Raw genomic sequence first — 23,454 nt, 5'->3', positions numbered from 1 at the left:
GCTGTGAAAATGAAACATACAAAGTAGGCCATTCTAATTTCGGTCTCTTAATAGACTGTGTAATCCCCCTCGCAGCCGAAGCCTCTGTCTGCAGCGTCTCAGATCATTTTCTCAGCCTCCTCCTTTTTAATGTGATTTGGCTTCATTTGGAGGCTTCAGTGTTAACTCAGCTACTTTCTCTTTTTGCTAAAGACGCTTCTCAGGTGTGTAAATCAGACCAACGACCCTCCACATTACCTGTTGGTCCCATCGTCACAGTGATGGGAAGTCTGCAGACCCCAACTCCCAACAGCACAGGTAAAAGTCCACTTGACTCTTGCAGCCAATGATCACAGCACTGGGACATTTGTTGTTGTTGTAATTCATGTGGATTACACATTCCTCTCATGATTACCTGATAAATATTAAATATTAGGAACTACAGTTATTTCCCTGGTTTGGTTCTTTGGTACAGTTCCCCAGTACCATATTTAAAATAGTTACCAAACATACAAAACACATTTTGTCCAAAAAAAAAAATCCCAACTCAAGGTTCATTTAGTAGCTGTTCTGGTGCTTTCAATCATATCACATGGTCTTCATTAGCAGATGGAGTTTTCATGGAATTAAAGATCTGAGCACTTCAATGACTTTTCCTCCACAGTGACTTAAACACTAAGGTTCAAAGTTCATTATTGACCTTGGAAATAGCAGCTGACAAAAATGAATCGCCTGTTAGAGCCTTTCATTTACCAGCAACATGAAGCTAATGTAATGCAAATAATATTAATTATTACTGTACTTCTCCATCCCGGAGTGCTGCATCTATGAACATTAAGTAAATAAAGAAGCCAAGTACAAAACCAAGGCAAAGCAGAGGTTCATGCCTGTTTGTCTTCTGTGCTGAGGCAGCACTTATAAAATGCTGTGCTGAGCAATAAGGAGGCAGGCTGCATGCATAAGAGCACTGTCAATATGCTCTGCAGAGGAGGCCGTCAGTATAAATAAAGAAGCCTTATTAATTCCATCCATAAAGTGAAAAGGAAAACACTGTTAGAGCCATGACATGACGCACAATCTTTTTTCCCCTCTGTCAGGGAGTGGCCCATCAGGCCCCAGCAGCGGCGTCGCCTCCCCAGCTCACATCCCCCTCCCCTCGCACTCTGTGCCAGACTTCTCCTATTCCTCCAGCGAGGATGAGTTCTACGATGCTGACGAGTTCTACCAGAGCAGCACTTCACCAAAACACTGCATAGAGTGAGTATAGCATCACCCCGCCTCCCTGCAACCAGCACTGCATACAGTGAATCTATTGTTTCATAGCTTGAAAGCAACACTGTAATTATTGCGTTTAGCAAGTCAGGTGGGGAAAATGCTGCCTCAAGCGAATAAAGTCAGAAGTTTGAAACAAAATTGCCTGTGAAATCCCACTCATTCTTTATCTCCTTATCTCTCCTGCTTCCTGCCTCCTTTCCGCTCCCTTTATCTCCTCCTCTCGCCCTCAGTCCCTCAGGGCCTCCAGCTGCCTCGCCCCTCACTAATGAAGAAACAGCATTGAAACGACCAGACACCACTGAGTCCCTCAACTCGTCCATGTCCAACGGCACCACAGACGCAGGTAAAAAGGGAAAGCGCACAACACACACACAAATATGTTTCAACTATTTTTCCCCATTAAACTCTGTTATTACAACCATATGAGACCTGTCCTCCTGCTGTTGTCTTCAGACCCGTTTGATAGCCACGACGACCGTGATGACGACGGTGAGGGCGAGTCTGTGGAGGAGCACAAGAGCGTCATCATGCATCTTCTCTCTCAAGTTCGTTTGGGCATGGACCTCACGAAGGTAAAGAGCCCTGACCAGCACGCTTAGTTATGAGCCTGGCTCCCTCCACGCCGGACTCCAGTGTCCCTCTTTGTTCTGTCTAAATTTCCATCACTGCAGTGCTCCTTTATCCTTTTACTCACCAACATCATCTGTGCAAGCTGTTTCTTGTGAACAACCCACGCAGCTACAGTTGTCATTATATTTCACAGGTGGTCCTGCCTACCTTCATCCTAGAAAGGAGGTCTTTGTTAGAAATGTACGCAGACTTCTTTGCACATCCCGACTTGTTTGTAAGGTAATGGTCATCTCTCTCATTGGTGCGAGCTATTGTATCACACAGATATTTAAATATAAATATATCCAAAATTCAGAAAAAGTAGTTTAACTCAATCATGTGACTTCCACTAGTATCGCTGAGCAGCCGGAGCCCCGGGAGCGCATGGTGCATGTGGTGAAGTGGTACCTGTCAGCTTTCCATGCAGGGAGGAAAGGTTCAGTGGCCAAGAAACCTTACAACCCGATCCTGGGAGAAGTCTTCTACTGCCACTGGGATCTGCCCAGCGAAACAGAGGAGCCTTCCCCACCCACGGTGAGACCACACGCCTCTGCAACCGTGGCTGGTTCTTGACTACTTGGGACTATGTAAATAATAATAATGTACTTTTTTCACCTCAGGTTAATGTTACAGACAACTTTTACACATCCCTACTAAAGGGCATATTTAGTGCAGGCCTGATTTATTGCCAAAAAACAAATTCAAGCTGTTACTTTGGCTAAAATGCTGTTGTGGGCCTGTTTAGCTCATCAAGACACTGACATGTGATATTTGGTTATACAAATATACTTGACTGGAATTGCAAGTATAGTCACCTTTGCAAACACTAAACTGAACAAATGTTGTTCCTTTTGCATCAGAGCTGGTTGTCTTTTATGTATATATGTGTTTTGTTTTTTATTTTCAGTGTTAACACATGACACACAACACACCTTCCATTTTAATATTGTTTATATTCGGTAACACCTCACCTCTCCTCCACCCTCCAGGAGACAGTATCAGACGGTCCAGTCCCGTGGTCTTCAGCCAACAGTGTGCGTTTTGTGGCAGAGCAGGTCTCTCACCACCCACCCAGTGAGTGTCCAGCCTTCTTCTTCTGAGTGATTACACGGTCAAGAAAACTGTTATGGACACTTATTATTTCTGGAAAGTGACCAGCAGCCACTAATTCTTTAGATAATTTGGAATTTACAATTTAGAGGTGTTGCACATGTATGTTAATTTTCATTATGTTTGATGATGCTGAATCTTGTACAATGTAACCTTAACAGAAAGTATAACAAGTGGTCAGGTGTTAAGACATGAAGTGAGACCACATACAGGCAGAGAGACTTGTCAGAGGGATGTTAACTGTCGTAAAAACCAAGGCTGATGAAATGTAGGAGGGTAACAAAATGCCACAGCACCACAGATGGGAGGATAACAGTACTAAACTCTGAGCATTAAAAGTGTCACAATGTTTTTTTTTTTTTTTTCCTTCTCGTTGTCAGAGTGGGATTACAAAATTGACAGGAGGCCAAAAACGCTTAAAGCAAAATATAGGTTGTTGATCCCATGTTGAACTATGTTAATGTTGTTGAAAATGTAAATTAATTGTTTGACTGGTTTTTAAAGACTCTAGCTTATTGCTTGTTTGCTTCATTTTCTGGACTATCGCTGAGAAGTTGTCACTTTCCTACAAACTCTTGAGTATTTCCTGTCCTCTCTCTCTCTGTAGTTTCTGCATTCTACGCGGAGTGTTTAAATAAGAAGATCCAGTTCAATGCTCATATCTGGACCAAGTCTAAATTCTTAGGCATGTCCATAGGCGTCCACAATATTGGCCAAGGTATTCAAAAGCACTGCTTCATACACTTAAGTATCTGAATTTTTACACACTTTACAACTTCATGTAATGTTGTAATAATTATTTGCTGGTGTCATTTAGGTTGTGTGTCGTGTTTGGAGCATGATGAACATTACATCCTCACCTTCCCAAATGGATATGGCAGGTGCGAGTCACTGTATTACACTGTATACACTATATGAATCACATCTTTATGGTCATTAATCTGTGCTTCACTGACCTGAGTCTGTCCGTGCAGGTCGATTCTGACTGTGCCGTGGGTGGAGCTGGGTGGGGAGTGCAACATCTCCTGCTCCAAGTCAGGCTACAGTGCTAACATCGTGTTCCACACCAAACCATTCTACGGAGGAAAGAAGCACCGGATCACCGCTGAGATTTTGTAAGAGGAAGAGGGTTGCACGATACAATATTTAAATCACAGTTCAAGGACCGATTTTGGATAAAAGACCCTGACCTTTATAACAAAATATACCATAATTCTTTTCTATTTCTCTTTCAGTCCACCTAATGATAAGAAGTCTTTCTGCTCCATTGAAGGAGAATGGAACGGAGTGATGTATGCCAAGTGGGCAACTGGAGTGAGTCTCTTCTTTATATCTTTTTTTCCCCCCATTTCTCTTTTTTTATCTTTTCGGTGCAGAGTATGTATCAAACTAGACAATAATTACTTAATGCAAAAAAGCAATAATTTACTAGTTGAACCAAAACAAAATGAAGGCATTCATTGCACTGTGGAATAACTACCTAAAATAGATAAAAACATGAATGAATGTCTTTTGTATGTGTTTCTAGGAGAACACCGTGTTCATAGACACCAAGAGGATAGGCATCATTAAGAAGAAAGTGAGAAAGCTGGAAGACCAGCTCGATTACGAGTCCCGAAGGTGAGAAATAAAACTGGCCTCCTAGCAGTCTTGCAGATCACGGGACCCAGGCTCCAGAAACAAAGTCCTTAATTCAGAAACAAACTCTGTCTTTGCATATTTGACTCTCGCTCCTTCAATTCACCAGATTGTGGAGAGATGTGACATTGAACCTGAAGCTGAAAGACATTGATGCAGCAACAGAAGCTAAACACCGGCTGGAGGAGAAACAGAGGGCCGAAGCCAGAGAGAGGAAGGAGAATGAGCAGCAGTGGGAGACCAGGGTGAGGCTGTCTGCCAATGTTCTTCACCTACCAGAAAGAACACGAACACTGTGTGATAATAGACTACATACTCACAAAACGCTGAGGCATTAACATCCCCCTAAAGCGCATATATATATATATATATATATACATATATATATATATATATATACATATATATATATATATATATATATATATATATATATATACATATATATATATATATATATGTACTTGTTTTTTGAATGTGAAATGACTGAATCTGAATAGAACAGAATGGGGAGTTTTAATTATTTTTGAGTTAACAGATTGTACACAGTCCTCTTTGTCGTTGTCATTTACATTCATAATAACAAGAAAAGGCAAAAAGCTTACTCCATATTTGACAGATCCAACACCTGTGTTTCACTGGGAGCCAAAGATCAATGTTAGAAATGTCATAATTTTGCACCTAATAATTGTTATTGCTTGTGTGTTTCTGTAGCTATTCCACGAGGACGGGGAGTGCTGGGTCTATGATGAGCCTCTATTAAAGAGATTAGCCTCTCAGAGGCACTGAGAAGACTACGCACACTCTGATACACACACATACATATGCATAAAGAAATGCACACACAACAGAGTCTTCATAAGAACTCTTTTGCAAAACCACTTCTTTTCCAAGCCTTGGAATGACTGATGATTGAATATGTACACAGCTTTGCATTTGACTGTAAAATAACAATATGGAAATGAATGAAATCAAATGGAAAAGCATCTAAGATGTATCATTAGTAAAGCTCCTCTCCTTATTTGGGCAACATCACTTCCACCGCCACCGATACCCACCGCCCGCCAACATGAGACTCGGCAGTGCAGAGTGGAGACAGGAGGGACGATTCTCACAACTCTGTCCGTCAGCTTCACGACCACACCCTCCATCAGCTCCACAGGGCGAGCCAGAGCAGCACTCGTTTCCCTACACGAACGGTTTTCTTTGGGGGGGCAAGGGATGTGTGATTGATGGTGTTCAAATCAAATACAGAAATAAAACGGCACTCTACATCTCAGGGAATCTGGTGACTGAGGAATGAAAGCTGCTGCCCCCTCCGAGAGTCTGACAGCCTTATAACGGTGGGGTGGATGAATCTTAAAGGGGCGGGGGAGAAATTCTCCACTTGCCTGCAACTAGTTGTAACTGTTGTTTATATATAGATATACATATGATGGATATATAAATATATATTCTTTTTTATTTTCAATGCTCTTCTTGTTTATTTTTTTTTTCTTTCGGGCAATAGTGTAAAATATTTGAGGATATGAACTTGATGGCTTTACATCTTTAGGAATCATTCCATTTACCCTCTTGATGTTTTGTTCCCATTTCAAGTTAAGATTGCCACCTATCTGGTCCCTCACACTGTTCTGCGTCTCAAGTGTTATCCAGAAGCAAAGCCCTACATAGCCATAGCATCTGAACACACTGGGAGAGTTGTGATATAGTTATGGAATATATGCAATATAGAGATCATTGACATTGCCTGTCAAAGGACAAATATGGGTGTCCATTATGCCAAAAAATGGTTTAGATAAAAGGCTAAAGGGACTTTGATCAGGACAGAGAACAAATAGTCCTCTGAAGGTGTTTCCATGTTACCTGAAGGCATTTATGAACAAATGATTGTTTACATATTTTTGTCTTTCTGTATCGTTGGTCCATGATGAGGACGTAAGGCTAGGACCGAGTCTGCAAAGTCTCCCTTTTGTTCCACACATCCCCTGGCCTCGTTTCCTCTCCAAACCCACAGATGTCGCAGTGGATCACCTTGAAGGTTCACTCTTGTGTTGTCAGAGGGTGAGGAGAGTGAAAACGAGGAGCCAGAGTAGACTTTTGAAACACTGCTTCTGTTTCATAGTGCTGCTAGAGTCCAGGCTGTATTCTACCGGTTGAGTTTTCTTGTAAACTTAAAAAATTTTTGTCCAATGTTTTTCAAGATAACGACCACCTAGAGGGCAATATTTATCCTACTGTACACCTCTGCTTCTTTGAACCATCATTCATTCTCTTATTTGCAGCTACATAGTTTGGATCTAAATGCAATGATATTTGGATGAAATGCAGAAATAAACAATTTTCACCTGAAAATGGCCAAGAATATCTCTCAATGCTTTATCTTTGTGGTTAACATTCAAGATTTGATTATCGTCTGTTCTAGATGTTTGGCCTGTATGAAAAGTAATCTGGTTGATTTAAATGAATATTAAAATCAATGAATCTGGTGAAGGGATCTATAAAGACAAACATATTCCTGGTGCTGTTTTCATATTAAGTTAAAAACTTGGTAAAAAGTCTTGATGCCTGGAGTTGCAGCTGTTGAATTTAACCCTCCTCTAAAGCAGACAAAAATGGCTTTAGAAACAAGCCAAATTAAATTCGGAGTCCAAGTTAAATTTGAAGCTATTGCATTGTTTTTTTTTCTCCATGTTATGTCTTTGTAAATTATATCGAATCGAGGCCTTGCCATACATTTCAGTATCACTCATCGCCTGATGGAGAGCAATCAAAATGTATTTTTTATTTCATTTTGATCATAACCATTGATTGTATCAGATTTTCCTGTTTATTGATGCATAATATTAAATCTCCATGAGTTTATTCCTGCGAGATTTTGTCATGGTTATTTCAGACGAACATGGTGGGTAAACATGGCTGGATTAACGTGGTAGGGCGTCCCAGAGCAAACATTTGTTGTGAGGCCCATATTTAATCCAGTTTTAGCGACTAAACTCAGTAGCATCATACACAGACGTCAGGATAACATATCTTCAGAAAATGTGACATGCAACAACATTATTCAGCATAATGTTACAGAACTTTAGGTCCACGTGGTAATAACGCAGTCATTGTTTCCTGGAGCTTTCAACCGCGCAATCTTCCTTAGCAGATGACTTTAGCCCAGTTGTCATGGAGATAGAGCAAACTCCACCCACTGAGGAAAATGGCGAGATGTGTTTGAGAGTCCCAGAAACAGTGAGTAAGTGGACCTTGAGTTAAGTTTTTTTTTTTAGACAAACTGCTGTTTTCAAGGTCAATAATAAACGTTCACTCTTAATTTAATGTATTTATTTTTTATTATGTTTTGTTACTTTTTTATCATCAATGACACGAGTGGCCAGCAGGGGCGCTAGTCGTCGCACCATTTTTCCCATCAGCCTTTGCGACATCCCTTATAAAGTTGAGCCGCACCCTCCGCCTGGCCTCACTCCCCGGCTCTGCAGCAGGTAATTATGTCGGCTCTCTTCAAATGTGTCTTCTCCACTCGCGTCAAATTATCGACGTTTAGCTTTGAAGGCAGAAGGTGTAATGCAGTATATATAGTTGTTCTTCTGAACAGGTGCTGTTTTTTTCAGCCAAATATTTCCTTGATGGAAATAATGTGAACTGATAGGCGCGGGCCTCCACCACGTGCTACATTGCGCATGTTGAGACGCTAAATAGCCAACAAGCTAATCTTTAGATTGTACTACACAAGAATCACCTCGCGACATCACTGTCCCATGACTATATGATGAAATAAATGTTGGTAGGGACATCTGAGTAAATCTGAAGAAATGCCAACTCTTCTGACTGCATGGGACAACTGGTAATTACTTTCAGCTTAACGTTAGCTTTGTTAGCTGCACACCTCATGTGCTATTAGCTGCTGCGTGTACAACAGTTAAACAGGATTTAATGTTTCAGATCTTAAGTAAGAAGTCGCATTGCTTAAAACTAGGCAATACTTTCGATCTTAGTTTACAGACCTGGCTACAAAGTCTTTTATAATGTAGATGAATATCAGGTGCTAAGTAACCAGAAATGGCTTGTTTGATATAGAACTACTGTGTTTTTATAAGAGAAGTGACTTCTGAAACGTCATTGCAGAAGTTTATTTTAACTTAATCATTAAAGATGAACGTCATACAAATGTGGCGTAACTTAAGTACTCTTCTCTCTTCAGGTTCAAAATGATTCCAAGTTTTGACTATCTTCAAATACCATGCTGGTGAGTTAGGTTTTTCTTAAACAATTAATTCTTAATATCCTAATTTGGAAGTCAATGATGATTTATGTATAAGAGTAGTGGACAGAAGAGATTTCTGAACAATTTTACACTGAGACTTTTAGTTGAGCTATGTGTCTTGCTCTTGAAGTGAACCAGTATGGTACTAAAAGGTGCATCTCCACAGGTCTCAGAGTCCAGACATGAGGCAACGGGTGGAGCTAAAGGAGGTGAGGCTCAGTTTAACTTAAATTGCTGTTAAGATGGCATTATGCTTCTGAGGTTTCATGTGCTTTACTCCCACATTTGGTTTTTGCCTGTAACTTTACAACACTACATCCATGTGATGTGCTTCTATCCAAGATAGACAGCACCAGTGGCTGTGCAAAGACCTGCCCTGCAAATGTCTTTACTAGATAAAAGTTAAAGTGCAGACATAATTCTTGGGTCTTGTCCACATGGTTGATTCCACTTCAAGTCACTGGATTAAAACAGCAAAATGAAATGTAACTGTGGCTGCACTGTCTACATGCAACACCCAGAGAAGCATCAGTCTATCTTGCCCTGCACATTCTCCCTGTGCTGCTGTGATGACCTTTATTTGCTACTCTTGACAAGATGGATGACGACGCATTCAACCCACCAGTTGAATAATCTGAGGCACAGAACTTGATGCCTGCAAGTTTAAGATGATCATTTTGATTGCTCATCTTTTGTTGTCTTCCTGCAGGTCTACTTGTGTTTGACTTGACTGCTCAACATGCAGATCAGGTAATAGACATAACTTACCTGCCCATTCTCTAAAAAAAAAAAAAAACTGTTAATGATGACTTTTGTTTATAAAACAATGGGAATCTCTCTGAAAAAGAATGAAAGATGACTTTTAACTGATACAGTGCAGATTAAGAAATAACAGCAAATGTTTAAAATTTGGGCTTGTATTAATGTTTGGTGTTTGACTTACAGATGGACTGCATATTCTTTGATCCAATTTTGATTTTCCTGGGATCACTTACAGGTGAGTTGAATTGTGTGCTTTAGAATAAAGTGTACAACTCAAAGGTCTACTACAATGATGAGTGCATAGTTCAGCAGATTACACCATGAAGAATATCTATTGTCTTTCGCTCCTAGCTGATGTGTTGGCCTCCATTACCAGTGAGGCTGCTTGTTTTTAAAGGGTTTTGTTAACTTTGTTTTTGTTTTTTTTGCCCTAGAAACAAGTGTCTGACGGTACAAAAGACAAAGCAAAGGTGAGTTGAAAGACTGCTGTACAACATTCTCTAATGATACTTGATACAATGATGAGTGCATAGTTCAGCAGATTAACCATGAAGAACATCTATTGTCTTTCGCTCCTAGCTGATGTATCAACTGTAATTGTCCTTAAGCCCTCAAGTGTCTAAAAACCAGTAATGACAAAGCTCTTGTATTATCCCATCCAGAAATGTGAAACCTTGCAGTCGGAAGCCTTGTGCTGGTAAGTATTTTAACAAATTTGCATATACTGCTAAAATAAATCAGATGTGATGAGTTTGAATCAGGTCTCTGATCTAGTTGAGGAAGTGAAGTCATTTATTCTGATCTGGATTGTTTTCAGTTAAAGAGCTATACTTTGTCCAACGTTGGTTTTTAAAATGAAACGGTTTATCTTTGCAGAGGAAGTGGGATTGCCAGTCATGAGGACGAGGTGTCTCACAAGCATGGTGAGTATTAAAATATACATTTAAAGCACCCCAGACCCACATGACGCGTGTTGGTTGAGTTGGTATTTTAAATGTACTTGTAATTCCATATTCCTGAAATCTAGGGTGGTTAAGTTACTTGGTGGTTTTTGCTGTGCAAGAAATTTGTCAACTGTTCCTTGACGCTGCCTCATCTGGGTCTGAGAGCTGCACATGTAAATTACTTGGATCTTGGTTGCTGTTATAGTCAACCCTTAGTTGATCCTTGTAGACTGACCTGTATGATGATCAAGTGTAGACTGACTACAAACCATGGAGTCATTTCTATTAGCTCTAGCTGACCTGGTTGGTGTGTAAATGTTCATCCATGTCTGTTGTGCATATTTACCTTACGCTATTCTGTCTCAAGGTTATGAAGCTCCCTTTTGGAGGTCATTTTGAAAGGCAAGGATGAGATCCATTGAGGTGAGAATGCAGATGCTCCCACAAGATTCAAAATGGCTGACATGGGTTCAGTGATGTCTTAACAAATGTCTGACCTGAACTAAAATGTAGATGGTATGTTACTGAGTAACCCAGTGAATTGAACCTTCATTAACCTGTCATGGACTTGTAATAAGGTTGTTTTTTGTTTTTTCCCCTTGGCCCCTTTCCAGGAAAGGGATGGATCTCAAACTAATACATGGTAAGTATTTAAGTGCCCCATGTTCAGTCAATTAAAGAGTAAAGTTTCTGAAATACTCCTGTGGGTACCATAAACTCAGATTGTATTGACCACTGCCTGTGATGAAAAGATTCTGCCAAATGATTACTCATGATTATAACCCTTACCGTTCCATTATTTCTGAGGTTGTGGTCAAACATCTGTTCTGTCCTGCATTGCTAGTTTTGAATTTATTAATGAGAAATCTGTTTCTTCCCTTAAGAATGCAGCTATGAAACCTCTGGCCCAGGAGCAAGCCTCACACGTTTTGCTCATAAGTGAGTATGAGCTTATTAATGTTTGAAATAAAATTGGCTTCATGTATGATGTGAAAAGCTGTCAAAACTTAAATGTCCATGTTTAAGGAATTAATGTTAACAGACAACCTGAATAGCTCCATAAGTTAACTTAAACTTTTTTTTTTTCCTGATTGTCTTCAGGTGGCTTCTCTCAGGATGGTGACCAGAGAGCCTGTGGACAACAAGATCTTGTCAAATACTGTGTAATTTCCCCCTGGGGATCAATAAAGTATTTCTGATACTAAAATATTGTGCCTGGTTGTACTTTGTCTTGTTGGGGGTGGGCCAATCTGTATCAAAAACATGCAATATGTTTACTGTTTGTAGTCAAATTCTTATCAAATAACATTTGTAAGCAATCCTGGCAGATAATATACAAACGGATTACTAAATAAACAAAGTCCAGTACATTTGTTTTGTGGTGACGGTTTCTAGGACATCACCGGATGTGACGCAGTTGGCACCTCCTTTGCTTGCTTTGTGTTAATGTCTCCGAAGAAGTGCATATATATATATATATATATTTATCTTTTTTTTTTTTTTTTTTTTTAATACCCGGTGGTCTCCCATGGGCGGTTGCGGAGGTGAACATAATTTAAAGTCTATTGGAACTGTTCTAATTTGCACGTACTCGGAAAATGTGGATTGCGCTTCATTAAATGTCGGAAGGCAGAAAATAGCCATCCATTTGAAGAGGGGCGGAGCTAAGTGGCCGCAAAACGAGCGCCCCTCCTTCGCTGCCTTGGGGAGAGGGGTACATATCCCACATTGATCAGGCCGCAAGCACACAACCAGGTTTAAATAAATGGGAGACAAGGCTCGGGACCCGGCTTTCAGTCTCGTTTCGACCGCCTCGGCCCATCCTCTTCTCCGATGTTCGTGCGGTGGCTGCTGCCTGCGCTCTGGGCTCTGTCCGCAGAGGCAGACTTCTTCCAGTTCGACAGCATCTCCAATGCTTCCACTTACTATTTTAATTACATTTATTGCAATATATGGGATGGGGATTGTCAGCCCAACCAAGACGATGCTACACAGCAAGGTGAGAGACTCGGCGAAATTAAATTATTTCATTTGATGAAAGCTACATCACGAGCTATTATGTAATACTATTCAAATTTACCAGAATTTGTATCGTGTCTTGTATGACTCATGGTATCGATATATAAGTGTTTACAGCACTGTCTCGTTGTGTTGATGTGGGCAGTTCCTACCAGGGATCTGTGGGCAGGTTTCCCTCAGGACTACGTTAGCCTGCTGCACCAGTGGTACTGTAGCCTGGGCCAGTGCTGTGACTCTGGAGACTGCAGGATAACCAACAACATCACAGGTATCACACTCCATCCCTGTGGTGGCAACTGTCTTGCTTATATGGCCCAATGTGCTTGTTGATGAGTGTGTATAAAATGTACTCACTCTGAACTTTACTGTATATCACATTTTTTACTTTCTTATATAGTATCTTATATATTTTTAATTCAAAGTATTGTGTTAGGGTCCTCTGCGCTGTGTCTTGACACAGAACATGGTTAGAAGCACAATATGTATCTTATCAGCTTTCATAAAGAGGATTTGATTATTTTCCTGCTGGCCTGTTTTATTCTAGTTTAATTTAAATTGTGTCTGTTTATTGGCATTTTCTGAAAGTTTCTATAACAGTGAAATCAGTAGTAAAAGTTACTTTTGGACCGCTTTCAATGGCAATAAACATTTACATTAAATGTTCTTTTGTTGTGAATACACTCCATGTCATTACAGTAGGTTGCAACCATAGAGTAGGTCTGACATTTTAATGATATGTGACAGGAGGTCAGACTGATATTGATGAATAGTTCAGGTTTTCGCCGAACACTGAATAGGTTCAGTTCTGTTTGAGTAAAAGCTGGTCCAAGGTGCTCTTGGAGAAAGGTTTCAGAGGCCTGTTGTAGTTGCACCCATAAGAAGTCAGCAAGTTTAATTCAGTTTATTAGCTGTTCATAATCAGTACTTTTAGTTTGCTTTCTTGATTGCTCTTTGACATTGAATAAAAGACATTGACTAGTGTCACATATTAGTATTAACACCATTGAATATTTCTGCCTGTCTGTAGAGATGTTTATATTGCATAGGACTGAAATACATGGAATAACTTTTGAGCCTTGTAGAGCTTATTCATTTGAATATAAATTCAGGTGTTCAAGCAACAGAGTAAAGACTACTGCAATAACAAGGCTTGCAAGACTATGCAAATGACAGCAGGTATATAGGATTGGTAAATTCCTGTCCTTAACTGACCTACCTGAGACTTAAAAGGCCCCTGTAGTTTTTGTCTTTAAGTATATTAGCTGGTGCATCACATATTTTGAAGAAACACATTCATATACATTGTAAATATTTGGATATTTAGGCAGAGCACTGCATCGGTGCTGGGGTTGTCCTTTATCTGGAAGTTTTTACACATGCTCTCTCTTCTGTGCAGGTTTGGCGACGGACCTTCAGACAAAGCTCCATGGGCAGCACCTGGCTCAGTCTGTGGTTCTGAAAGCCATCCAGGGTTTTATCAACAACCCAGAGTCCAACAAGCCACTGACACTCTCCTTCCACGGCTGGTCCGGTACCGGCAAGAACTTTGTGGCCCGGATCATCGCAGATAACCTGTATCGTGACGGGGTGAAGAGTGAGTGTGTCCGGCTGTTCATCGCCCCGTTCCACTTCCCACACGCCAGACTGGTGGACACGTACAAGGCAAGACACACAGAGCTCTCTTGGCACAGAGTTTGACGCTCTGTGCCAGAAACATGCTGGCTGTGTTCTTGGGAGCCCCGCTTGCTTAGTCAGGTGTTCAGTTTGTGTGTTGTAATTCAGCATATGAATGATAACGATCACGGTTTGGACTGGTGCTTCAAATCAAACATTGATCCTACAAATACTGACATGCGTGGCTTTTTGGAACCTGGCGTTTCTCCCACCAGGTGACAGGTACCAGCGTGGTCCCATCTACACACATTTTTACACAATCACGGCATTAGATTTCAAAATAATGTTGACACAGAATTATTACACAAATTAATCCAGATTTAACAGGCTATAGTACCCAGGATGACCTTTAAACTGATACTATCAAAATCTGCTGAAGCTGTAAATGTGGACTGGATTTCTGAACATTTCTGCCACATGTCTCCTTTATAAATTAGATTTAGATGGTTGAAGGTTCATAATAAAAATACAAACAAATTCTAAAACCTCTAAATTACCTTTGAAAATGTACCTTTTCTTTCTCTCATGACTTAAGTGTGATGAAAATTAGTTTTTGACCTGGCTCAAAAGTAAAAAAGAAAACACACACACACAGTATAGTAAAGGGAAAAACATGGACATTTCTACAGAGTAAAAATGTGTTAAATACAAAAGAAGATTATAGATATGGTAATTATGGCTGTACAAGAAGTAGCCGAGTGTCAATGTGCATGTTTTAGAGTTTGAATTAATTATTCATTTTAAGGTATTTTTGGCTACTATAGTTATAATTTTCATCTTTACATATGAAGTCTAAAACTCAAATTTCACCCTCAAATCGACTTAAACATGAACTTGTGCCAGACTCAAAACCTTAACAGAGTCAAAAACAAATGCATTTTCTTGTGCAAATCAAGAGGTTTTAGTGATTTTTGACACTTTGTTGTTGTGTCTTCCTCTCTGTATCCAGGGCCAGCTGAGAGAGGCGATCCGGGACATGGTGTTGCGCTGCGCTCAGACTCTGTTCATCTTCGATGAGGCTGAGAAGCTTCACCCAGGTCTCATCGATGCCATCAAACCCTACATGGATCACTATGACAACGTAGATGGCGTCAGCTACCGCAGAGCCCTCTTCCTCTTCCTCAGGTTGGTTTATGTATCAGGCATGTCCTGCCTGATGAAGCTGAAACTATTGCACCTCTGGCCCAGGTACTCTGACAGCTCGTCTGTGATGAAGGATGTTTCTCCCTTTAGCCCTCTTTATGGATTTTTCATGTTTTCAATTACTCATGTCGGATTTCTGCTGACTGATAATCTGTTCAGTCAAATATAGAAATGCGTTTTTCACTTCACCTTCATGGTACAGTGATATGATGAAGGAGAGGCCTGGGATCACTAAAACACTATGGTAACTGTGTATGAAGTTAATGTATTTAAAAACTATATTTAAGAAAATACATAACGAACTCTCCTTCCACGACTTGACTGGACTGACAACCGTCATTGTACTGATGTTGCCAACCAAACCAGAAATGATGAAATCCTCCACAGATGTCAACCACTGCAGAGATTTTACATCATGCTTTTAACGTGACTGTTGTCTGTACAGTAATATTGGTGGAGCAACGATCAACGATGTAGCGCTGGACTTCTGGCACTCTGGTCAAAATCGAGAGGACATCGGTATGGAAGACTTGGAGCATCGGCTACGAGCTGAAACTATGGAGTCTCAAGGTATGCTGCAGTGCTGGCTTTACGTTTTATGCATGCATAGAGCTACAGACTAGAGTATTGATTCTTGGCGGGATCAGTGGCACTAGCAACCCTCTCACATTAAAGCGAGTCATAATATAAAACATTGGTTGGTGGAACTTTAAATGTGTTTGGGAATCTCTAAGCATTTTGTCTGAATGGTTCTCTTCCCCAGGTGGGTTTGCTCAGAGTGAGCTGATGTCTGGCCACTTGATCGACTTCTTTGTGCCGTTCCTGCCTCTGGAGTACCGCCACGTCAAGCTCTGCGCCCGGGACGCCTATGCAGCACGAGGTCTGGAGACAGATGAGGCTACGCTGGATGAGGTGGCCAAGGCGATGCTGTATGTCCCCAAAGAGGAGAGACTGTTCTCAGCCCAGGGATGCAAGTCCATACCCCAGCGGATCAACTTCTTTCTCCCCTAGAAGGAGAGACAAGCAGACACAGAGAGAGAGAGACCTGGAGGAGGTGTGAGATTGCTTTACCAGCCCATCTGCATACAGAGCCACAGATACAACACGTGTCTGTCCAGGTCCCTCAGAGAAGGCCAGGCAACAGGACAGATCCAGTATTAGAGTGGAAAGCAGCGCGACCCACCCTGCAGACATGAGTAGCGCCAGACGGTCTTCATGTGCAGTGTGGCTGCTCTTCCTCACATACCTGGTTTGAATCCTCACAGTGTCAAGACTGAGAACTGAAGAAGACACATTAGTGGTCATGCAGTGTATGTCATAGAGGAATACTGATGCATCTTTTGTCACACTATTTATGTCTGTTCACCGTGGCCAAAGTCTGAGTTGCACAGTTTTGTTATGTTAAGATTCAAGTCATACTTCATGTGTTAGTATTTTCATGTCAGACATTGCGCTTGTATTAGCACTGATTATTTATTGACATAATTTGTGCCATGTTTGAGCATTTTACTGTACCAGATTATTTTTTGTGGAGTTGTTTGAATGCACATTTGGTGGCTCTGTAAGCCATTCGTAAATATTAAATGGCACTGTGCCGTGAACAGTATGGCGTGTGTAACAGCTAACATACATGGTGCTGTGAGGCAAATGTTACTTGAAATTGTTCCTGGAAAACGTGTCAAAAGCAATTAACCTATTTGAAAGTTAGCTTTTTTTGTGTAAATGTGTTTCATAATTTATTTATCATTGTCTGTAATTTGATTGGTTCATATGAATCTGATAAATGTCTGCGTGTCATCATTGCATAACATACTGCTGTTAATTTGGGCCATAGTTAAATATATTTGTATTCACAGACTTGCTTTATCTCTATGATTCATGCATTCGCTTTCACATACTTTCTCACAGGAGTTGCTTTAGTGCTTTTGTTCTCTAAAGCTCAGCGCCACATCACAAGAAGAACGTGAAAAGAAATGTCAGAAATTATGAAAATAAACATCCACAGTGAACCAACAGGAGTTGTTTTATGTAATTATTTGAGAGGATTCATTTGTCAAAATATTTCAATCCCAACCAGACTGTACCATCTTTCTATGTCTTTAAATAGTTGAAGCACATCAAATCTGAGAGCTGAAAGGATTAGTTGATCATTCAATCAACAGAACAGTAATTGGCAACAATGATAATCGATTACTTGTTTCAAATAAAATGTGACTCAAGTTTATCAAATCAATTGACAATTTCTCACTATTTTTCAATTCACATACGTTTCATCACTTCATTATTATTGATGGCAATTTTGTGTTGTGAATGATGAATGACGAATGTAATGAGGGGAAATGATGAAACATGGCTCTGTTTTAAATGGGCTTTAAATGAATCAAATCACTTGATAATGTAAAACTCCATTCTTATGGCTCCATTTTTTCAATTCACAATGCATTTTCATCACCTCCATTTTTATCAATTAGTTTGTATTACTTCCACTCTTCATAGTTTGGAAGTCAATCGTGGTCCAGTATGTGTGTGGACATTTTAAACTTCCACATCGATTTTTCATATTCATAGACTCTATTATACTATTTTTAATTTAGAGAGAAGTAGTCGGTGTGATTTTATTAATTCTTAAGTAGCTTATTGAGGGCAATTTGTTATTCAAGAGTATTTTTATGTCAAAACATGTCCGGAGAGAATCCTTAAAAGTAATCACATTTGTTTTTCACATGTCGAATTATTCCACTTAGTTTGGCTTCGGATACATTTAAAAAACTGTTATATTACCAGTTTACATTGATTTATCCATGCTTATACTGATTTTAATCTCCATACATTTGATTCACTCTCGGCGCATCATCCTTCCTTGGGTGTGTATCAAGCAAACGCGTGGTCTACTCCTATTGGTTACAGCAATTATTCGTCTAGATTTCCTCTCCTCCGATTGGCCGAGAGGGGTAACGTTTCCTTATTGAGATTCGGGGCCGGCGTCCAATCAGATCCAGACATCTGTTCCGAGCCGAGAGGAGAGCAGCGGTAGCGTCTCAGCCTTTTTCACTGTAACGTTACTGTATGAGAGACTGGACCGACCAACAACGCCCGCTGTACGGAGAAGATAGATTATAGAGACTTATTTGTAATCATTGTCGGTTAGTTGTGTACTTGGCAGCGTGCTTCAGCTTGTCACGATGACAGCCCTGTCGCTGCTTTTGATGGCCGTGTCGGCCGCTTCGGTCCTGGCCGAGTCCGCTGTGTACTGGCGAGAGCAATTTGAAGACGGGGGTGAGGTCCTTTACATTGAATTATACCTTCATTGTTGAACTGTTTTGTTGTGATTTGTTGATACTGTAAATGCATCAGGTATGACAGTACTGAATCAGTGCATGAGTAGCAAACAAAAACGGTGGCTATTCGTCATGTTGGGTGGTTGGAATGATTTTTTTTTTTTTGACATGACAACTTGAAATTTTACCTAAATTACTCTGGTGCATTTGTCTGCTGACTGCTCAGCTTGACATGCGTTTAGTCTACATGGGCCCCATTCATCTTTTGACCCCCCCCTCTCCCCTCCTTTCTTCACCGTCCTCTCCATTTTTTCCCCCCCAGCTATCATCAAACCCTGTCTGTCTCCCCATCCCCCTACTGCACATCCCTCTCCTGGTCATTCACTGTTACCCTCCTTTACCTAGTTGTCTTGTTCTTTCATCACCATCCTCATTACAAACTCCACCATATATAGTGAAAGCAGCCCCATAAAGCATGCCCCTGCAGCGTAACACATGTCCCAGTGCACCTGCACTGATGCATCATCCGTGGTGGATTAGCAGCTTGTGAGTGACTGCTGAGCAGCTGAACCTACACTTGTTTGTGCAGATGCCTGGAAGAGTCGCTGGGTGGAATCCAAGCACAAGTCAGACTACGGCCAGTTTGTCCTGACTGCAGGGAAGTTCTATGGAGATGCAGAGAAAGACAAAGGTGAGTGGAAAGCTTAAATTGTATCCACCCACTGTGGATCTATGCAAGATGGTTAACTCCCACATTGTTTTGGGTGTTGTGCTGTGTTTTTTAGAATATGGGTGTGTATCCTCTCTTTGTCTGCGGGCTGTGTTGAGGAGGTTTAGTTAGAGATTGTGGTCTTTAGGATTAACATGCAATGGTCCTCTTAAATCCTAAAAAACACACTGTTGGGTCTCTGTAAATAATGTTGTAAAGAGTATGATCTAGACCTCTGTATAATAAGTGCCCTGAGATAACGTCTGTTATATAAATAAAAATCGAATTGAAATTTAACTCTCTCTCCCTGACCTAGATATTAGAGCTGGAAGTGAATGACACTGGTTGCACTGGCGTTCAAATGACACTGAACTAGTGACTAAGTCTGTGGGCTCATATGTCATTATTGTTTGAGATATTTTACCCAAATGAGACTACTCTGAATGTAGGGCTTCTAGCTGTGAATCTGAAAGTGTGACCACATCCCAGTGAAATCACAGTGGGTGTTACCAGAGTGTCTCAGAGTTGTTCCATTATTTGTGTCTGTGGAGCAGCTCCAGTATTTGCCTCTACATGACATCATCACAACAGGCTGTCTCTCTGCTGTGCGACTTGTTCAAATTCACACATTTAAACATGGAAAACAACGTGGATGAATTATACTTAATGCTGGATTTTCTCTGAAGACATTGCAGTAACATTTTTTTTTTTTTTGCCACAGGTCTGCAGACGAGCCAGGACGCCCGCTTCTACGCCTCGTCGTCCCGTTTTGATGACTTCAGCAACCAGGGCCAGCCTCTGGTCATCCAGTTCACTGTGAAACACGAGCAGAGCATTGACTGTGGTGGAGGCTACGTCAAACTGTTCCCCTCTGACCTCAACCAGGAAGACATGCATGGAGACTCCGTCTACAACATCATGTTTGGTGAGTGTGGATAGTTTCTAGACTCTGTCTTTTATGTATGTTCTTCGGTGATAACAGCACAAGTCATGTTGGAAGACCACAGTCACCTTGACAATGCTGGAAGATCTGTGTTGGTGGCATTTTTCATCTCATTACGTTTTTCATTTTAGATTGATATGATATATGCCTTATCCCTCACCCCCTTGTGTTTTCCAGAGTTTCTACTCTTAACTTAAGGATTGGATTCCACATTTTTTAACTCATTTGTTTGCTTGTTCAGGTCCTGATATTTGTGGACCTGGCACAAAGAAGGTTCATGTCATCTTCAACTACAAAGGCAAGAACCATCTGATTAACAAGGACATCAGATGCAAGGTGAGACATCAACAAATGGCAGACGTTTTACTAATTCAAATTCTGTTTGTAACATTGCTATTGTCCTTCTCAGCATAAAACCAAACCAGCAAGGACATGTTGAAAAGTGTTTTGCATTATAAATACATGTAAATCACTGGTGAATAAAGTACAAATAGTACAGCTAACATTTCTTTTATACCTCGCAGGATGATGAGTACTCCCACTTGTACACACTGATTGTCAACTCTGACAACACTTACGAGGTCAAGATCGACAATAAGAAGGTCGAGTCCGGCAATCTGGAGGATGACTGGGACTTCCTACCCCCCAAAAAAATTAAGGACCCTGAAGCCAAAAAGCCAGAGGACTGGGATGACAGGGAGAAGATTCCCGACCCCGATGATAAGAAACCCGAGGTCAGTCTGCTTGAGCCACCCTAGAAATCTGTGTGTCCATATTTTATATAATCCTTTTGGACCCATTTTATTCCTACTTCTTATCTTTTGCTTAACAGCATTCACTTCATTTGTATGAAACCAATATGTTTTTATAAATGTTTATGATATGCCTTTGTGAGGTCATGTCTTCACCTGTGTCTCTCTTGGTAGGGCTGGGACAAGCCTGAGAATATCCCAGATCCTGACGCTAAGAAGCCTGATGACTGGGATGAGGAGATGGACGGAGAGTGGGAGCCGCCTATGGTCGCTAACCCTGATTACAAGGTAAACGGCAAATAGCACTTAACATACAATGTCCAGTCAATAGGTTACACTATTGTTGTGTATGCCCCTTATAGCGCCCTCAAAGATTCCCACAGTGGAACAAAAAGTATTTTCCGAAGCAAGTACACCTCTTTTTGCTAAAAGGCCCACAGTTCAATTCTCCCACATTTGATGGGTATTAAATTACATTTATTCAACACTTCATCTGTCAGTGATAAGGGAGTGAATAAGGGCGTGATTTTTGGACACAGCCTGTTTCAACACGAGTAAAGCTTGAATTGTAATTAGGCTAAAAATATTTACTTTGGCATTATAAAATACAGTGAGGGAGCAGGTTTTTGTCATTTTTCTCATCTCTTCTTCTGAGGCATTTTATGAACTTTGACATATTGTTGCCTCATTAGCTTCTTAACCAGCTGGCGTGAGGTAGTTTCCTCTGACATTAACTGTCTGTTTTTCTGTGCCTGTGTGCTGTTAACAGGGTGAATGGAAGCCCAGCGAGATCAATAATCCTGCCTACAAGGGCAAGTGGGTGCACCCTGAGATTGACAACCCGGAGTACACGGCCGATTCTGAGATCTATAAATACGACAGCTTCGGTGTGATTGGACTCGACTTGTGGCAGGTAAGAAGATACTTTTGCCTACTGTCTTATTTACTGATTAGTGAAGAGTCAATTTTCTGAAATTAACAACAACAAACTAGTATATGACTTGTACTTTATCAGGAATAGGAACATTTTACTTGCTCGGTGTGTTGTGCCTTATTTTCAGTTGGGGCCACTGCAATGTTTGTTTTGTTTTTTCAGTAAGTCAGTGCAAAATTGTTACCTGATACTAAAATACACGTTACTGTTGACTTCTTTTTGATGTAGGTCAAATCTGGTACTATCTTTGACAACTTCCTGATCACCAATGACCCAAACCTGGCAGAGGAAGTAGGCAACGACACATGGGGTAAAACTAAGGTAAGCCCAAAACTTGTTTCTTTACCAGTTTCAAACGTCATGTAGACATGTATCCTGCTCACATGTGTATATATCCTTATTTCATTGCTTGGTGGGTGAAGTTGCCTGTAGACTACAAAGGAATTATATATCAATTTGTTCATCCTCTCCAGGACGCAGAGAAGAAAATGAAGGAAAGCCAAGAGGAGGAGGAGAGAAAGAAACGTGAGGAGGAGGACAAGGTGAGGAGGGAAGAGGCAAAGGAGGAAGACGAGGAGGAAGAGGAGAAAGATGAAGAGGAGGAGGAGGAGGAAGACGAAGATGAGGAGGAGGGGGAAGAGCAGGAGGAGGAAGAAGAGGAGGAAGATGGCACAGACTCTAAACTCAAGGACGAGTTATAAACTCCATGCAGAAAATAACCTGACTGTCTGTGTCAATGAGCCATTGGAACAAGGCTGGAGACTGATATGATAGACCCTCATGACTGACACCCTGGGGTGGGGGTTGGGTGGGATGGGGTTTTTCATTTGTTTGTTTGTTTACAAAGCAAGGGAGTTGGTGAAAAAGGGCAATTATTGTTCCGTTTCCTGTTTCCATGTGCTATTGTTGTTATTATTATTATTAAAGGAGGAATAGTGATAGAAAAAATGAAGATGTCATAACGAATGTCAAGACAGGAAATCATAAAACAAAATGGTTTTGCATTTTATACCCAACAGAAATATATAAATTGTCATTTGTGTTCTGCAGAAATCTGGATTCTTATGAAGTATAATGTTGTTGTGACATGAACCGCTATGTTTGGTATGTGGACGATACCATGAAAATGTTTTGTTTACCTCATGTGTTTTGTTTGTCTTATTAATCTGCGTCACGTTTGCAGTCAGTCATGTCACTCAGAGATCCCCCTCACGGCCCCCCTTTTAAAAGCTACGTCAATCTCAAAGGATTCGGCAGGGTTAGACATCTTTATGCAGGGTATCTTGCCTGCTCTTATTTCTCTGATTCAAACAAGGGTTGATGGCATGGGGACAAGAGTGCATCAGGACTGACACTATATATATATTCAACAACCTGTTCAAAAAAGCCGTTGTCCATAGGGTGGTAATACG

General features: G+C 40.8%; 3 protein-coding genes, 1 long non-coding RNA gene and 6 other non-coding genes across 13 annotated transcripts in view; all 10 read left to right on the top strand.

Annotated features, from left to right (window-relative positions):
* Window positions 1-7,444, top strand: part of osbpl9 (oxysterol binding protein-like 9) — a 29,657-nt gene extending 22,213 nt beyond the window's left edge. For all 4 annotated transcript variants that reach the window (XM_070908803.1, XM_070908802.1, XM_070908801.1 and 1 more), the window contains 14 exons: window positions 193-297; window positions 1,077-1,236; window positions 1,485-1,597; window positions 1,708-1,826; window positions 2,018-2,103; window positions 2,217-2,397; window positions 2,853-2,937; window positions 3,581-3,691; window positions 3,791-3,854; window positions 3,948-4,088; window positions 4,209-4,287; window positions 4,502-4,593; window positions 4,721-4,856; window positions 5,326-7,444. In XM_070908803.1, the coding sequence (XP_070764904.1) occupies window positions 193-297; window positions 1,077-1,236; window positions 1,485-1,597; window positions 1,708-1,826; window positions 2,018-2,103; window positions 2,217-2,397; window positions 2,853-2,937; window positions 3,581-3,691; window positions 3,791-3,854; window positions 3,948-4,088; window positions 4,209-4,287; window positions 4,502-4,593; window positions 4,721-4,856; window positions 5,326-5,400 (1,547 nt within the window). In that variant the 3' untranslated portion in view covers window positions 5,401-7,444. The remainder of the gene's footprint in view (window positions 1-192; window positions 298-1,076; window positions 1,237-1,484; window positions 1,598-1,707; window positions 1,827-2,017; window positions 2,104-2,216; window positions 2,398-2,852; window positions 2,938-3,580; window positions 3,692-3,790; window positions 3,855-3,947; window positions 4,089-4,208; window positions 4,288-4,501; window positions 4,594-4,720; window positions 4,857-5,325) is intronic.
* Window positions 7,445-8,375: 931 nt separating this feature from the next.
* On the top strand, window positions 8,376-8,457 carry LOC139288339 (small nucleolar RNA SNORD74). Its single transcript, XR_011597436.1, has one exon. It is a non-coding gene; the product is annotated as a small nucleolar RNA SNORD74 (small nucleolar RNA).
* A 361-nt stretch (window positions 8,458-8,818) lies between these two features.
* Window positions 8,819-11,797, top strand: LOC139287257 (uncharacterized). Its single transcript, XR_011597414.1, has 11 exons — window positions 8,819-8,866; window positions 9,051-9,093; window positions 9,594-9,634; window positions 9,830-9,881; window positions 10,081-10,116; window positions 10,309-10,343; window positions 10,523-10,569; window positions 10,958-11,013; window positions 11,205-11,233; window positions 11,475-11,529; window positions 11,692-11,797. It is a non-coding gene; the product is annotated as an uncharacterized lncRNA (long non-coding RNA).
* On the top strand, window positions 8,916-8,983 carry LOC139288343 (small nucleolar RNA SNORD75). Its single transcript, XR_011597440.1, has one exon. It is a non-coding gene; the product is annotated as a small nucleolar RNA SNORD75 (small nucleolar RNA).
* LOC139288345 (small nucleolar RNA SNORD79) lies at window positions 9,679-9,761 on the top strand. Its single transcript, XR_011597442.1, has one exon. It is a non-coding gene; the product is annotated as a small nucleolar RNA SNORD79 (small nucleolar RNA).
* LOC139288341 (small nucleolar RNA snR60/Z15/Z230/Z193/J17) lies at window positions 9,928-10,009 on the top strand. Its single transcript, XR_011597438.1, has one exon. It is a non-coding gene; the product is annotated as a small nucleolar RNA snR60/Z15/Z230/Z193/J17 (small nucleolar RNA).
* On the top strand, window positions 10,157-10,237 carry LOC139288340 (small nucleolar RNA snR60/Z15/Z230/Z193/J17). Its single transcript, XR_011597437.1, has one exon. It is a non-coding gene; the product is annotated as a small nucleolar RNA snR60/Z15/Z230/Z193/J17 (small nucleolar RNA).
* On the top strand, window positions 11,327-11,400 carry LOC139288348 (small nucleolar RNA SNORD47). The gene has a single exon (XR_011597445.1). It is a non-coding gene; the product is annotated as a small nucleolar RNA SNORD47 (small nucleolar RNA).
* Window positions 11,798-12,423: 626 nt separating the features above from the next.
* tor3a (torsin family 3, member A) lies at window positions 12,424-16,437 on the top strand. Its single transcript, XM_070908222.1, has 6 exons — window positions 12,424-12,589; window positions 12,755-12,877; window positions 14,006-14,271; window positions 15,233-15,408; window positions 15,872-15,996; window positions 16,190-16,437. The coding sequence occupies exons 1-6, from the start codon at window positions 12,424-12,426 to the stop codon at window positions 16,435-16,437; spliced, it is 1,104 nt and encodes a 367-aa protein (XP_070764323.1).
* A 2,171-nt stretch (window positions 16,438-18,608) lies between these two features.
* Window positions 18,609-22,743, top strand: calr (calreticulin). Its single transcript, XM_070908221.1, has 9 exons — window positions 18,609-18,702; window positions 19,294-19,395; window positions 20,135-20,338; window positions 20,598-20,692; window positions 20,881-21,090; window positions 21,283-21,396; window positions 21,878-22,021; window positions 22,271-22,363; window positions 22,516-22,743. The coding sequence occupies exons 1-9, from the start codon at window positions 18,609-18,611 to the stop codon at window positions 22,741-22,743; spliced, it is 1,284 nt and encodes a 427-aa protein (XP_070764322.1).
* The last annotated feature ends 711 nt before the right edge of the window (window positions 22,744-23,454 follow it).

Source organism: Enoplosus armatus, chromosome 7 (genome assembly GCF_043641665.1).
Source record: "Enoplosus armatus isolate fEnoArm2 chromosome 7, fEnoArm2.hap1, whole genome shotgun sequence".
Lineage (NCBI taxonomy): Eukaryota > Metazoa > Chordata > Actinopteri > Centrarchiformes > Enoplosidae > Enoplosus > Enoplosus armatus.
The sequence above is the reverse complement of the archived record's forward strand: the minus strand, read 5'-3'. Positions and strand labels throughout refer to the sequence as shown.

What these genes read in the sequence shown, in the direction of transcription:
- tor3a (XM_070908222.1), top strand. Translation starts at nt 12,424, where the DNA reads ATGTTCGTGCGGTGGCTGCTGCCTGCGCTCTGGGCTCTGTCCGCAGAG. An exon ending in GCCCTCTTCCTCTTCCTCAG is followed by an intron (nt 15,409 to 15,871) that starts GTTGGTTTATGT and finishes TTGTCTGTACAG; the next exon opens with TAATATTGGTGGAGCAACGA. An exon ending in TGAAACTATGGAGTCTCAAG is followed by an intron (nt 15,997 to 16,189) that starts GTATGCTGCAGT and finishes TCTCTTCCCCAG; the next exon opens with GTGGGTTTGCTCAGAGTGAG.
- calr (XM_070908221.1), top strand. Translation starts at nt 18,609, where the DNA reads ATGACAGCCCTGTCGCTGCTTTTGATGGCCGTGTCGGCCGCTTCGGTC. An exon ending in CGTCTACAACATCATGTTTG is followed by an intron (nt 20,339 to 20,597) that starts GTGAGTGTGGAT and finishes TTGCTTGTTCAG; the next exon opens with GTCCTGATATTTGTGGACCT. An exon ending in ACAAGGACATCAGATGCAAG is followed by an intron (nt 20,693 to 20,880) that starts GTGAGACATCAA and finishes TATACCTCGCAG; the next exon opens with GATGATGAGTACTCCCACTT.